Source organism: Etheostoma spectabile, chromosome 15 (assembly GCF_008692095.1).
Source record: "Etheostoma spectabile isolate EspeVRDwgs_2016 chromosome 15, UIUC_Espe_1.0, whole genome shotgun sequence".
Taxonomy (NCBI): domain Eukaryota; kingdom Metazoa; phylum Chordata; class Actinopteri; order Perciformes; family Percidae; genus Etheostoma; species Etheostoma spectabile.
Window position 1 is genome coordinate 413094 of NC_045747.1, and position 16523 is coordinate 429616.

A 16523-nucleotide genomic window follows, 5' to 3' on the forward strand; every position below is an offset into this window, starting at 1 on the left:
CTCTCTCTCTCTCTCTCTCTCTCTCAGCCACTAGTTCTGCCCACCTTGAGGATCTAGCCTATCTGGATGAGCAGCAGAGACACATCCCTTCAAGGACGTCCCTCAGAATGCCCAGACAGAACTCTGGGAGCCGTAGTCAACAGGACCAAAGAGGTAAAGGCATACAAAAACACACATGACTGTTCTTTCAAATATACCATACTATATACCATGGTATGGATGAATACTCAATTCTGATTGGCTGCAAGGTGTCCGTAAAAAGTGTTTTAAACCATCTAAACATCTAACATACTAAAGGAGTTCCGGCGAGTGTTTTGTTCAAAGTGATTGCGCTACAATCAGATGAAAAGAAAGAGAAAATGTGAATGTGTTCTTTCCAACACTGTGGAGCTAGTCCTTAGAGCCTAGTCCTCAGAACACCACCGGATGGCGCTAACACGTAGGCTGCAGGTGTTAACTTACAATCCCCCTCTAAACCTACTTTGTTATCTCACATCCTGTTCACTGCTCAGGCTGCAGCCAACGGTAACGTGGCGTATCATTTGTTTGTGAAAATCTTTGATTGCGCCCGAAATCGCATACTCTGCATTACATATTCAATATGTATACTATCGTTCAACATACTCTGTGTAAATAGACAGTAGTGTCTATTTACCTCCCTGCCATTGGAAGCGCGTAACGGCATCACTAGATAATGTTTAAGTTACTGAAAAAGGTAAACAGCTGTCTGGATTTACCCTGCAGAGACCTGAGGACCAGGTAACCATAGTCCTCAGATTGGACAGATAGCTAGCGAGCTGTCTGGATTTACCCTGCAGAACCTGAGGACCAGGTAACCATAGTCCTCAGATTGGACAGATAGTCTAGCTAGCTGTCTGGATTTACCCTGCGAGATCTGAGGACCAGGTAACCATAGTCCTCAGATTGACAGATAGTCTAGCTAGCTGTCTGGATTTACCCTGCAGAGTCTGAGGACCAGGTAACCATAGTCCTCAGATTGGACAGATAGTCTAGCTAGCTGTCTGTAATACCCTGCAGAGATCTGAGGACCAGGTAACCATAGTCCTCAGATTGGACAGATATCTAGCTAGCTGTCTGGATTATACCCTGCAGAGATCTGAGGACCAGGTAACCATAGGCCAAGGCAAGGCAAGGCAGCTTTATTTGTATAGCACATTTCAGCAACAGGGCAATCAAAGTGCTTTACACAAAATCATTAAAACAGATAAAACACAAGTACAAACAGTTAAAAGTCTAAGCATTAAAAATCAATAAGACACATGAATAGACAGTTAAAAAAAAATAGAAACTAGGACACATAAACACAAGAATAAAAGTTACATGCAGCATAAGAAAGAAATGACATTAATTTAAAGAAAGGCAGCATCAAAAAGAAAGGTCTCAGCCTTGATTTAAAAGACCTGAGAGTACAGCGGATCTGCAGGTTTCTGGGAGTTTATTCCAGATATGAGGACATAGAACTGAAAGCTGCTTCACCCTGTTTAGTTCTGACTCTGGGACAGAAAGTAGACCTGTCCCAGATGACCGAGAGGTCTGGGGGGGTCTAGTGTAGTACAGATCAGAAATGTATTTTGACCTAAACCGTTAAGGGATTTATAAACTAGCAAGAGTACTTTGAAATCAATTCTTTGAGACACAGGAAGCCAGTGTAAAGACTTCAGAACTGGAGTGATGTAATCCAGTCTCTTGGTCTTAGTGAGGACTCGGCAGCAGCGTTCTGAATCAGCTGCAGCTGTCTGTTGATTTTTTAGGGAGACCTGTAAAGACCCCGTTACAGTAGTCATTCTACTGAAGATGAAAGCATGGACCAGTTTTTCAATCCTGTTGACACATAAGTCCTTTAACCCTTGATATGTTCTTTAGGTGATAGTAGGCTGACTTTGTAATTGTCTTAATGTGGCTGTTAAAGTTCAGGTCTGAGTCCATGACTACACCCAGATTTCTGGCTTTGTCTGTTGTTTTTAACATTGTTGTTTGAAGCTGAGCGCAGACTTTAATCGTTCCTCTTTTTTCCAAAACAACTACCTCAGTTTTTCCTTCATTTATTTCAGAAAGTTCGGCACATCCAGTCGTTAATTTGTTTGATGCAGTTAGTCAGTTTTTGTATTGACTATAGTCCCCTGGCGATAAGGTTATGTAAATTTGTGTGCATCCGCATACCTATGGTAACTTATTTTGTTTTTCTCCAATCTGAGCCAGTGGAAGCATGTAGATGTTAAACAGAAGAGGCCCCAGAATGGAGCCTTGCGGAACTCCGCATGTCATATTTGTACGCTCAGATGTATAATTACCATTGACACAAAGTAATCCCTATTCTTTAGGTAGGATTCAAACCAGTTTAGTACTAACCAGAAAGTCCTACCCAGTTTTCCAATCGGTCAGTAATATGTCATGGTCGACCGTGTCAAATGCGCACTGAATCAAGTAGTACTAAGATTGAAATTTTGCCATTATCTGTGTTAGGTTGTCATTAAAGACTTTGACAAGAGCCTTTCAGTGCTGTGGTGTGGTCGGAAACCCGACTGAAAGTATCAAAACTGTTGCTTAGTGACAAGAAATGGTTGGTTGTTGAAAGACTACTTTTTCAATGATTTTACTTAAAAACAGGTTTGATATTGGCCTATAGTTGCTCATTAGTGACTTGTCAGGTTGTTCTTTTTTAAAGTGGCTTAATTACTGCATTTTTTTCAGGGCCTGTGGAAAGATACCTGAAAGAAGAGATGTGTTCACAATCTGTAGAAATCAGAAGTCAAACAATTGGAAACATTTTTGAAAAGTCCCGTTGTTAGAATATCAGGCAAAAGGTCGAGGTTTTCAGATGTGTTAATAATGTCCTCCAGGTTTGTATGGTTGATTGTGTGAATTCTGTCATATTGGAACTAGTTTTGCTTGAACACTGTGACAACCATAGTCCTCAGATTGGACAGATAGTCTAGCTAGCTGTCTGGATTTACCCTGCAGAGACCTGAGGACCAGGTAACCATAGTCCTCAGATTGGACAGATAGTCTAGCTAGCTGTCTGGATTTACCCTGCAGAGATCTGAGGACCAGGTAACCATAGTCCTCAGATTGGACAGATAGTCTAGCTAGCTGTCTGGATTTACCCTGCAGAGACCTGAGGACCAGGTAACCATAGTCCTCAGAAATCCACCAGAGGTTAGAATGCCAACACAGAGACAGAGGAAGGGGACAGACATCCAGCTGAAAAGAAAGACGTCCGTATTTGGACACCTTGTTGGGCATTGAACGTAACGCAAACAATGTTCTAATACTCCTCTCCTCCTCCCTCCTCCTCTCTTCTCCTGCAGTTCGTTTCACTCCCTCCCTCAACCTGAAGCCCCTCCACTTTGAGGTTCCGGGTCTCTCGTCGGATTGGCTGTTCACTGGCAGGGAGTGGCTCTTCCAGGAAGTGGACGATTGTCTTCGCAGTGGTGACCCATCAACCCGTCAGGGCGTGGTGATCATCGGCAACATGGGCTTTGGCAAAACGGCCATCATCGCCCGCCTGGTGGCGCTCAGTTGTCATGGAAACCGCACGTCGCCAACTGCTACCAGCAACCGGACCATGCCTAAACGTAAGCAGAGAGACGTTTTATATGGTGGCATACCAGTGGACAAGACTCTTATCCACACCAGGGTTTTTCCTGCATAGGGAACTATTGGCACCCCCCCAAAGAGGTTTCAGCCAGTCCCAAAGGAAAATCAGTCCCAAAATAATACGAATTGAGAGAAGAAATAGCCAAACGAATCCTCTCTGACTGTGTTTGATAGGAAATTACAAAGCAACAGTGTAGTTATCTCAGTTCTACTGGCCAGAGTCTGGCTGCGTCGGTATTCAAATATGAATGTATTAATATTACTATTACTGCTTTTTAAGCAATTTTGTTGATTGGGGTTTCACTTCCTCAAGCATAATCAACATTTCTGTTCATCAAAGTAAGAAATAACAGGGAAATGCATAGATTTCTGTCAGATAAATACTGTATATGGACTGATCGTGGTTCCTGTATTGCGTAGGGCACTGCAGGGTCTAAGTTTAGGGTTCGGCCCTGCTCATTCCAATTTTAATGTCTATCTGCGATTGACCCTAACACATGACATCCCCCTTCAACTAAATAATTGTTTCCAAACAAACCCTCTACATGGATAAAATATATAATCCAGTGTATATGACAAAGTTTAAGGTTCTGACATTGAAAAGGGTGAACACATAGACTTCCATTAAAGCCTTCAACTCGCTGTAAGTGCATTCCCAAACAACAAGTCTGGATCCAGTTTCCATGAATCATAACCATGCCTGCTGATGCTAATGATGTCTGGATTAATAGTGGGGTGTAAGCGAATAGGAATACATTATTCAGATATTACCAGATAATTCCTTCTGACCAGATCCAAACATCACACCACTTCTTCTCAGAGTCTTCATAAATTCCATGCAGGGGTGGGATGTAATTAAGTACATTTACTCAAGTACTGTACTTAAAGCTATAGGACTCACTTATCTCACATATTTATAATATGGGACATTTAAAGCTACAATCTCATAGATTTCCGTTTCCTACTTTTTGGAAACACCTATGGTGATAAGGGGGAATTGCAGGTGTGTTGGGATCTTACTGCTCAGAATGTCGACATGTAGTTCGTAATACTTCAAATACCCGGGCTTTCATCAGTGGACCATAGAATCAGTCCCCGTGTTATCTCATTGTAGAGATAGATCAGAGGCGATGGATAGCGACTTAACGGGAATTTATTGTAGTCTTCCTGTCGACTATACAACTTGCTTTTTTTACACTAACACAAACTTAATACCACGGGTTTTACACTTTTTTCTGAACTAATGGTCAATGGTTCCGATTCTGATTCATAACCCAATTCTTGAAAAATGACATCAAAAAAAGGCTCTTCCATAGTTTTTTAAATTGAAAATTATGAGAGAGGGGCAGATTTTTACGTCTGTTTCAGAGCGGCAGAGGGAAAACATGTCCGTCGTCACATTAAGTGGAACCGAAATGAGGAACTGAAATGTGTGTGCTAATCTGGTCCGATTCCCATCGGTTGCATAGAAACCGGTTCCATAGTGGATCCGGGTCTTGGTACCCAACCCTTATTTCAAATGATGTCCCTAAAAGGAAACTTCTGTTTCATCTAAAAAGATAAATGTCTGTTTGTTTAGCTCTCTTCAATTTTATTGCTGCAAAATGGGATTGTCAAGCAGACTAAGTGACCAAGACATACTGTGTATAATATAATAGATCCATACTTTTTTTGTTTGTGTATTGATACAGTATTGGCACAGAAAACATCGTGATACTATGCTGAATCGATTTCCTTTCCCCACCCTTGTGCAAGGAAACCCCGGTATTCATGGATTTCCTTTCACTCACTTTCACAGATGTAGAGGCAGTTTCTTTCTCCCACGACTCCCTGGGAAGAGGAGGAGGAGGAGGAGGGGGGGGAGACGAAGGAGGGGGAGAAAGCTGTCCCGGGACTCCAGAGATGAGGAGAAGACAGGAGGAGGTGCTGAGGAGGCTGGCGGGACAGGTAGGATCTACTGGATCACACAATACAGCTCAACACTGGCTATGTTTCCATTACTTTATTGTTAATAATCCAAATCCAATATAGTTAGCGTAGCTTACCCTAATGTGATTCCAGGTGCAACCTGCTATTAGTCTCACATTGACCTTCCTCCACTGCACAGCAACACTCTGGGATGGAAGAACAACGTGCTCTGGTTTATTGGTATCTAGTCCTCAGAAAACCCCCAGAGGTTAAATGTCAACACAAAGCAAGCCCAAGGCAACAGATATCCGGTCTGAATGAGGGAAATCGGAATTTGTGTCGGCAACAAAGCAATCCCGGGGGTGGAACGTTGAGGATATAGATTAACCGGTTATTAATATGGATGTTACACAAAATGCCTCTCCACTGATTTGTAATACCTAGACAGACACATTTCCTCGCAACATTTCTCTCCAAATCCACAAGAAGCAACTTGACGTCTCCTGTATGTCTCCCTGTCTGCCTTCGCAGGTAGTCTCGTATCACTTCTGTCAGGCTGATAACTGTCCCACCTGTCTGGTTCCCGAGTTCGTCCACAACATGGCGGCGATGCTCAGCGACGCCCCTCAGCTGTCGGCCTATCGGGAGCTGCTGCACCGGTCGCCACAGCTCCAGAGCACGCTCAGTCTGCGCTCCTGCATCCAGGATCCGAGCTCCGCCCTCCAGAAAGGGATACTACAACCGCTGGACGCTCTCCACACAGGTACACTCAGAGTCCTGGATTCTGACAGCGCCTCTGCTGTAAACACAAGAGACAGTACTTTATCTGCTCTATACTGGGGGTTTCCAGTGTTACTGTCCTTACTTAGAAATATTTGTACAGTCTTTATATTTCTTCATATTACGTACATATTACTTACATAAATTCTATTTATATATTCTATCTATACATTTCCCCTAAGCATCTTTGTTACTCGTTAATACAAAATAAAATCAGAAGAAATTTGTTAGACTGCACAAAAAAAGAAGCAGGTTTGGCAAATCATTTCTCCTAGATGGCAAGTTGATGCACGCTCCGTTCCAGTTGGTCACGGAATTCTGTTTTTCTCTTTTTTAAAGGTCCCATGACATGGTGGTCTTTGGATGCTTTACATAGACCTTAGTGGTCCCTAATACTGTATCTGAAGTCTCTTTTATATAGACCTTAGTGGTCCCCTAATACTGTATCTGAAGTCCCTTATATAGACCATAGTGGTCCCTAACTGTATCTGAAGTCTCTTTTATATAGACCTTAGTGGTCCCTAATACTGTATCTGAAGTTCCCTTTATATAACCATAGTGGTCCCTAATACTGTATCTGAATCTCTTTATTAGACCTTAGGTCCCTAATACTGTATCTGAAGTCTCTTTTATATAGACCTTAGTGGTCCCTAATACTGTATCTGAAGCTCTTTATATAGACCTTAGTGGTCCCTTAATACTGTATCTGAAGTCCCTTTAATAGACCTAGTGGTCCCTAATACTGTATCTGAAGTCTCTTTTATATAGACCTTAGTGGTCCCTAAACTGTATCTGAAGTCTCTTTATATAGACCTTAGTGTGCCCCTAATACTGTATCTGAGTCTCTTTATATAGACCTTAGTGGTCCCCTAACACTGTATCTGAAGTCCCTTTTATATAGACCTTATTGTCCCGAAACTGTATCTGAAGTCTCTTTTATATAGACCTTAGTGGTCCCTAATACTGTATCTCTAATACTGATCCGTTAAGACCTCATAAGGGGAAGATTCCCCATCAGGTTGGCAGTGTTGTTGTCATTACTTAGAATTCGTCATGGGGGAGACAGAAACTACGCCCTGTAGCTTTAAGTAAAGTAGATATCAGATACCTTAAGACTAATGCTCAATTTAGCTCAAACAGGTGACTTTAACTTCTACCAGTGTCATTTATCTGGTAAATTAATTTTACGTAAGTATTGCTTTCAAGTACTTTACACAAGACTGTTTTTTTTTCAGAGAGAAAGTTGCCCGTGGAGGGGGCGGGGCTTTTCATACTGATTGATGGGCTGAACGAGGCAGAGTTCCACCGGCCGGACTACGGCGACACGCTGACTTCCTTCCTGTCCCGAAACATCCAGAAGTTTCCTCCCTGGTTGAAAGTCATTACCACTGTCAGGACCAGTCAGCAGGTACACGCTGCATTTAAACACACTCCATGACAACGCTAACGTGTTCAGCCCGTGTAGGGTTTCCCATGGGTTCCCCATCTTAGTTTAGCATGTTTAGCCTTTAGCTTATAGCACTAAACAGGAAGTACATCTGAGGCTGATGGAAATGTTTTGCGGGTATTTGGTCAGAAACAAAAGGAGGAAAAGTTAGTTGTTGCGATGTTCATACAACACACACACACACACACACACACACAGTGTCGGTGTGTACCTGCTGGTCGGTCAGTGGGTGCAGCGACGCCACAGTGACGTTGAGCAGTGGCAGAACTCTCTGGAACGATGACTGGGTGGGAAACCGCATGTTGAGCTGCAGCAAGTAGACTTCTGCTAGACTCACAGGGACCACCTACACACACACACACACACACACACACACACACACACACACACACACACACAGAAAGTTTCAAAAGTAACTTTAATAGATCATTTTTAATTTAATTCAAAATGAAATTTTTGGAAGATGGAAGCGGTCGAAGATAGATGGTTTGGATTACGATTTTGCACCCATTCAGGTTGGGAGGTTTCAATAGAAAGTACTCGCATATTTATAGAGATCAGGATTAACATAAGAATTGGCCGTAGTTCTCCTTTAAGAACAGAGAGGTCAGCATACAGTCCCTATTGCTGCTTCTTTGGCATGTGCGGTGTGTGCGTGACGTCACCCATTGGTTTGGAGAGATCGGCTTGGAGTCGTTGAGTTTGCCGTTATGGGCGAGGCCATCCGGCTTGCTGATGTGACGATTTTAGACGAGAGGGGGGAGTGAGGGAGGAGTTGATTTTAAAATCAACAAGACCATAATTCAAAAAAATAACATAATTCTGTGTTGCAGAAGACTTTAAACTAGCAATTGAGACCATAAACTCATTATGAAAATGTTTCCGGAAGTCAATTTAAGGAGTTTCCCCCCCCCCTGCAGGAGATCAGATAGAACGTCCTGCTCTTTGTAGAGTTTGGGAGGGGTAAAAAGCAACCCCAGCCAAGCTTATCCCTGCGATAGCGTTGCGTTTGCCAAACACATTGGTTAGCATCCTCAATCCCCTTTTATCCATAAGATTTAAAGTAAAAAACATATTGTTTGACAATTCTAAGTATGTAAGCTAACAGCCAGCAGCCAGGGATGTGTAAGAACTACATATGAGTCTGATCTTATACTTTACAATACTAACACTCTCTATCAAGTGCCTATTTAAAAGACTCTTTCCCAGGGCTCTTGTTGTAACACAAGTCAGCAAAAAACTCCATTTCCCACTCAGGAAGCTAAACCAAATCTGTTTCTCTGTGTTTTTGTCAGGACATCACTCGTTCTCTACCTTTTCACTGCATCTCTCTGGACAGGATGGAAGAGAACAGCGCCATAGACCAGGACCTGCAGGTAACACCGTGGCCTCAAAGCAAGAAGGTTCTGGGTTTGAATCCAGCTTGTCCGGGGCCTTTCTTTGTGGAGTTTTATGTTGTATGTTCTTCCCATGTTTGCGTGGGTTCCCCCCCCCCCACCATCAAAAACGTGTACAAGGTTCTCCAGTCAGTGCCCTGGCTCAGATCTGGACTTGGTCCCCGGGTGCTGTGATTGGCTGCCCACTGCCCTTTAGGGACGGGTTAAATGCAGAGAAGGAATTTTGCTACATGTATGTCAGTTCAGTTTATTCTTTGTCCCAATAAATCAATTTATATGCAGAAGAAAGACATCACATGAGAACATACAACACAAACCACACAACAATTTACACAATTTACACAACAAATACAGCCGCTTCAGCCTGAGTTTAGGAATGAATAGTTGCTGAGTTGTGTTGGAGTCATAATGAAAGTAAAAAGAAGAACTACAAAAACTCAAACAATAGCTAATAATAATGAAGACAAAGAAATGAATATCACTGATAAAGGCAAGGGCTTCCACCTCCTCTCAGCTGGGATGGCTGCCTGAATAGAACGAAGAATAAAAGAGATTTTGGATCTCTGTCTAAGAGTCTACTGATCTCCACCCACTATGTTACACATTCACCTTCAATGAAGGTGCACACAGTGGGCCTGGTGGTCTCTCGTCCATCCGTCTGTCCATTTATACGTCTGTCTCTTTATTTCTCAGGGTTACCTGATGCAACGTATCCACAGCAGTGCGGAGATCCAGAGCAATGTATCGCTGAGCAACGGTCGCCTTGACAACACGGCGCTGGCCAAGCTGATCGGCCACCTGAAGAGCCTGAGCAGGGGCTCGTACCTCTACCTGAAGCTGACCCTGGACCTGATAGAGGGAGGATACCTCGTCCTGAAGAGTTCCAGCTTCAAGGTAAGGGGGGGGGAAGGAGAGTAGACTAAATAATATAGTCTTTGAAGAAAGAACAGGTGGAGGTAAACTTGAAGTTTGTCAAATATAAAATATAATAACTTGGACAATTGTTCTGGCAGCACAAGTTTAATCAAGGCCCTCACAAATAAACAATAAACAAATAATTATTCTAGTTATTTCTGGTTTAAAGAAGTCATGTGACCTCTGTGTTTGTCAGACAGATTCAGTACTGGGCTTAATTAAAAACCTAAAAGGTCCCCTTTCCAACGATACCAAGGACGATCTTATAGAATATTGACAAATGAGCCTCAACCAGATTTATCTTAAGGGGTTAGTAACTTCATGAACTGAAAAAAATGGATTTCCCTTCCACCCCTGCTCTGCTATCGTGGTTTTTCTAGTACTAGGGGTGTATACCTTGCCAAAAATCACTATGAGACTTTGTCCCCCCACATCATACAGATGGCCAAAATGTGGGCCCCTGGCTCAGGACTACATACCTTTATAAATGACTGGCTCAGTTAGATGTGCATGTGTGTTACATCCTTTAGTTACAGGATGTACCGATATAATCACTTTGTTATTGCCTTGTTTCCTAGGTAGACATAGTCAGTATTCATTTTGAAATACAGTATACAGGATGTGTGTGTGTGTGTGTGTGTGTGTGTGTGGTGTGCTTGTGGTGCTAGGGGTCCCTGTGAGTCTAGCAGAAGTATACTTGCTGCGCTCAAATGCGGTTCCACCAGTCATCGTCTCAGAGAGTTCTGCCACTGCTCAACGTCACTGTGGCTCGCTGCACCCACTGACCGACCAGCAGGTACACACCGACACTGGGTGTGTGGTGTGTGTGTGTGTTGTGTGTGTGTGTGTGTGTGTGTGTGTGTGTGTGTGTGTGTGTGTGTGTGTGTGGTGTGGTGTGGTGTGTGTGTGGTGGTGTGTGGTGTGTGTGGTGTGTGTGGGTGTGTGTGTGTGTGTGTGTGTGTGCGTACATTCCGACAACCTTAACCTTCCCTCCATTAGTTTGTGACTAAATACTGGTGTTTAGTATGTATAGTATAATGTGTATGCTCTGATTAGCCAAGCACCAAGGTGAACATTTGTAAACATGTTAGCATTGTCATTGAGTACGTTTATGGCATTTTTCAGATTTTTAGCATTTTCTGATTATGACGTGGGATTTTGGGTTATTCAGGTTTTAGAAGCATTATTTGGACATACTGTATACACAGCGCATTCAGAATCTGCATCTCAGTCAGGGCTCTGCCACGTGTTCATGCCCCCCCCCCCCAGCTCTGTGAGTGGCTGTGGTTGTTGGACACTAACCGAGCAGCCAGCAGTGTGCAGGGCACGGCCCAAAGATGAGGAGACACACAGCTAATTCCAAACTTGATCAAAGACTTGGACATCATCAGGTTTCTGAATATGCCCAAACATCACAACCCCGACCTTTCCAAGGTAATGAAAGAGGGACGCTGTCTTTACACGGTCAAACTAGTCCACCGGTGGAAAACTTTGAATAAATCCTATTTTGCACAGGAAATATTAGTGGAATATTCACTTTCATCAGCCATAGCTCAATCGTCTTTTTTGGTATAAGGGCCAACACTGGGACAATATGTGCATGTAAATGTTAACACTTTGTGCTCTGGGTAAAGTTCCCGCAGAAGCAGAAATCCCACTTACGTCTTTTTAGCATGTCTTTGACACAATGAAAATGGAAAATGAATACACTTGAAATCTTTCCCCCTCCAGCTGTTTGAGGTGGTGAATGCGGGGACCCTGACTGGAGGAATGCTTCACTGGGGGGAGTTTGTGCACCGCCTGGAGCAGCTCTCCTCTTTCCTAGTGCGGCGGAGCGACGGTAAAAGGATGCTGAACCATGCCTCGTTCAGGGAGTGGCTGGTGTGGAGAGAGGAGGGCCAGGACGACAGGTTCCTCTGTGACCCCAGGTAGACTGCCAGACAGTGAAGAGACGACATGTAACAAGAAGGAGGAGAGCAGTTCTAAATCAGGGGTCTGTTTGTCTCCAGGAGCGGTCACACTCTCCTGGCCTTCTGGCTCTGCAGACAGGAAGGAAAGTTGAACCGCCAGGAGACGCTGGAGCTGGGACACCACATCCTCAAGGCTCACATCTACAAGGTTAGCACACACACACACTCATGCACACAGTCTTCAAGTGGCTGAGTACAGGTTCCAGGTTCCAGGTACAGGTTAAGACCGGGTGCCATGAGAAGTTGTTTTAGGGCTATAAACTGCAAGAATTAGCTAATTCTTTTTAAGATAATGTTACTTACGTTTTATGCTAACACTACTTCTTTTTAAGACAATGTTACTTAATTTGAAGGCTAAAGCTATTACTTTTTAAGACAGAGTGTCTTAGTTCTTTAATGCTAATGCTACTTTTGTCCTGTTAGCTAACTAGAGCCGACAGGTGTCTTTCAAGGTGTAGTAATAACGGTTGGGGGGGGGGAGTGCCTAAACAAGCACTCCAGTTGAAGGTTTTCCAGTTGTCGTTGCTTGCTTGTTGTTGAGTTATTGTTATAGAAATGTCCAAAGATATCTCCATCATGCGTCTAACTACTTGTTTCTGTTCTGGTCTCCAGGGTCTGAGTAAAAAGCTCGGGGTTTCCTCCTCCGTTCTGCAGGGGCTGTGGCTGTCCTACAGCACGGAGAACCTGAGCCCTGCTCTGTCATCACTGCGCAACCTCTACACCCCCAACATCAAGGTAACACTAGGCTCGTTGGAGATGAACTGCGCCTCGTCTGGAAAGTGGACGAGAGCAGGCGGCAGCAACGGGGGGGGGGGGGGGGGGGGCAAAAAGCTGCGGTAAAGGGGGACAGTTTCCAGCCGATTCCAGCCGCCTTCAGGCTGGACAGGAAGTGATGAAAACACTGTGGTGCGATTCCGATTTAATAAAATATAATCAGACCCTCATACCAGCTGGTACACAGTCTCCAGTTGTTTTAATGATGACAGAGTAGCTGGCAAAGACCTCTACATGAGATCTGTTGCTGATTTTAATTAACAACACACTGGAGATGATCTGAGATCTGATCAGATCTAGTCTCTCTGACTTCTAAACGTCTCTATCAGCCACAACATGTGGGGGGGTGACCTCTGGGGGTAGACCATTAAGGAAGTGAGGGGAGACCTACGCTGTGAGGGCCTTCAGAAGGGAGGGGGTCCTCCGGTATTCCATGTAATAGATGGGGGGCCCTCTGTTCACGAACCTGGGGAGATAGGGTAGGACCAGCAGCAGAAGCTTGCGCATGTCCGTGTCCCCTGGAAGGAGGGGGACCTCCGTGTGACCCTGGGGGAGGGTGGAACCTCCGTGTCCTGGTATGGGGGACCTCCGGTGTCCCTGGAAGGAGGGTGACCGAAAGGAAAAAGTGCCGGGGGAATGTCATCTGGAAGTAGGGGAAGTTGGAGTGACCGTCGGTTACCCTGGGAGGAGGGGACCGATCCGGTGTCCCTGGTATTGAGGGGACCAAAAATCCGGTGTCCCCTTGTAGGAGGGGACCTCCGGTGTACCTGGAAGGAGGGGGCCGCGCGTGTCCCCTGGTAGTATGTACCTCTGGTGACCCTGGGAGACGTTTCCTAAACCGTGAGTACTAAAGAAAAATATTGGGGGGGTTAAGTAAAGTCCGCACCGGGGAATCGACAGGGTGGCGAATTAAAAAATATACAGGTGTAGGAGTATGGGACAAGCGCCCGGTTAGGGGAGGGACGTCTGGGGAGTAAAATCGAAAAGAAGAAAAGGCCTCTTGACGCTCGGCCTCCGGGTCCCCGGGTTTATTAGCGATGGTGTAAATGGGGTCTCTATAAAAAGGATAAGAAACTACTCATTACGCAAATAAATAAATAATTTACTACGTGTAACTGGATGTGGATTGAACGTACTAGCATGGATATGGGGTTACAATCAGGGAAAAGTAGGCACAGGGAAACGAGTCCATCATTAATTATCGCCTAACGCAGGCTGATAAAGTGGAACGGGGCTATTAAAATAGGGCAAATCTTGCGTAGTTGGACGGGGGGGGACGTGTGGTTAACTGAGGGGCAGGTATAAAAGGAGTTAAGGACCCGCACCAAGCGAGAAGGCGAATAAACGACGCCTTCAGTAGACTTCCACCGTGAACGACGGCAGAGAGGGGGGGGGGACCAGTTTATGTGAAATCGATAAGGTCGATAATTCGCTCAGGCCTATTAGGGCACGCTTACGGCGTTAGGATCTTCCGGGTAACTATTAACCCTCCTGCCGTCCTCGGGGGTCAAATATTACCTTCAGCAAAACCTAGCTATCAAGAGAAAGACTATTACGGGATGCGAAAACAGTTTGAAAGAAAAACCTACAGAAAAACGGGCTAGGACAAAAATTGAATACGTTATTAGCTAGCAAAACGCCAAGCGTCAGGTACAAATCGGCCGAAATTGGTTTCCTCAGAAGGGGGGGCTGGGGTCCTACCCTTAGAGACAGTAATTGAGAAGCTCAGTCATCCGCGAGGGGAGTCGTAGTAGAGCCCGCTGCTAATCCTGGAAAATCGCGTCGAAAGGCAGCCAGGTTTGAGGTGGTTCTAAGCATCCTGGTACGGATGCCGTCCTGGCGCCGTCCCTAGGGAGTGTCCAACACATCCCGAGCAATTGGAGGAGGCCCCCGGGAAGACCTAGACTAGGTGAGAGATATTCTCCAACCTAGGCCTGAAGGAAGAACGGAAGCCTCGTGATCCCCCATCTGAGCGTGTTGATGTTGCTCGGGAAAGGGAAGTCGGGGTCCCCTACTGGGCTGCGGCCCCCCCGAGAACCTGATACCCGATAAAGCAGGATGAATATGGATGGATTAAGCTAAAACAGCTAAAAAAGTGAGAAAAAAAACTAAAAAATGACAAGAACTTGTTAGCGAATTGAGTGAAGGCATGATTTTAAACGCTTCCAAAAGTGACCAAAAAATAGGCAATAATTGCAACAACATTGAGGAAAAGAAGAACAAATGTATAAATGGTCCCCCAGAGAAAGCCAAAGGGTACAGGAAGAACCAGCCGAGGGGTAACGTGTCCTCAGTCCTACTGGTGTGGGCTGCGTGTCTCAGGGTCTCCTGGTTGGGGGTCTTTGCGTTGTCCTCAGGTCTACTGGTGGGGGTCTGCGTGTCTCGGGTCTACTGTTGGGGGTCCTGCTTGTCTCAGGGTCTACTGGTGTGGGGTCTGCGTGTCCTCATGTCTACTGGGGGGGTCTTGGCGTTGGGTCTGCGTGTCTCCGGGTCTACTTGGTGGGTTTATCTGTGCGTGTCCTCAGAAGGTCTACTGCTGGGGGTCCCTGGCGGTCTCGGAGGTCCCTACTGGTTGGGGTGTCTGGCGTGTCCTCAGTTCTACTTGTGGGGGTCTGCGTCTCTCAAAGGTTCTCCTGGGGGGGGGGTCTGCGTGTCTCGGGGTCTAGCTGTGGGGGGTCCTGCGTGCTTGGTCCTCAGGGTCTACTGGTGGTAGGATAGTCTGCGTGTCTCAGTGGGTCTATCGGTGGGGTGACTCTGTCGTGTGCTCGGTGTACTGTGGTGGGGTGGACACTGTGTGATCCAGGGTCTACTGGTGGGGGGTCTGCGTGTCATCGGGGCTACGTGATATAGGGGTCTGCGTGTTCTGAGGGTCTACTAGTCTTGGAGTATCTGCGAGTGTCCTCCACTCTGGTGCAGACTACGGACCTGAACACATGGAGGCATATTCTGGACTTGAATGTCACATGAGAGTTTAATTCAATCATGTCTCATCAGCGCTGATCATATTTCTGGAGATTTCTTCTTTCTTCTGCCTTTTACCTTCTGACTCAATCCCGTTAGGAGCATAGGTAATAAACTAATATGATTCCCTGCGTTCCTGTACTCCTGTGACTACAAATAAATGAAAACTGAGAGATTAACCCAACAAGCACGGTTCCTCGCTAATACTACTTGGCACTCAGTACACTGATCAACGGAGTCCCGAGATACGATAAGACTAGTTTTATGTCCGATTATGTCGGTCTACTTTTAGGAAAATCAGTCAAACAACCACAGTCAAGAGTCACCTGGTCTGACAGATTATATGGTTTTATTTCCATATATGAACGGATAGGAGAGTCGAGAAGGATGTAGCGGGGTGCGCGTGATGTGGGGGCGGACTAGGGTGAGTCGGTTGGTCGTTGAGTGAGGACCAAATGCAGGTAAAAGGCCCGGACGGATTGAGTCGATCTGAATAATACAATAATAAAGAGAGAAGGTTAAAAAGTCTTCGACCAATAGTTACTCTGGTCGCTGAGCCAATCCACCAAACAAATAAGTAGGTCTCTGGAACCAGAGACATAATTGAGTGATTAGATCCCGACAAAGCGACCTTACTGATGAGACTCGCGGGTGTATTCCAGAGACACGAGAGACACGGGGGAAAAACACTTAAACCAGGACCGCCGACAACAAAAAGACACAAGGAGGACCAGCAACATGTCCAGCATGTTG

At 45.2% G+C, this 16523-nt stretch overlaps 1 protein-coding gene across 1 annotated transcript in view; it reads left to right on the plus strand.

The window, feature by feature from the left end:
- The window catches only part of tanc2a (tetratricopeptide repeat, ankyrin repeat and coiled-coil containing 2a), a 46738-nt gene that overhangs the window by 14102 nt on the left and 16113 nt on the right, over positions 1 to 16523 (plus strand). The window contains 13 exon segments of the mRNA XM_032538504.1: positions 28 to 153; positions 3330 to 3596; positions 5417 to 5565; positions 6058 to 6289; positions 7542 to 7714; positions 9049 to 9129; positions 9844 to 10046; positions 10735 to 10776; positions 10778 to 10830; positions 10833 to 10861; positions 11797 to 11993; positions 12075 to 12183; positions 12648 to 12770. Of these exon segments, the coding sequence (XP_032394395.1) occupies positions 28 to 153; positions 3330 to 3596; positions 5417 to 5565; positions 6058 to 6289; positions 7542 to 7714; positions 9049 to 9129; positions 9844 to 10046; positions 10735 to 10776; positions 10778 to 10830; positions 10833 to 10861; positions 11797 to 11993; positions 12075 to 12183; positions 12648 to 12770 (1784 nt within the window).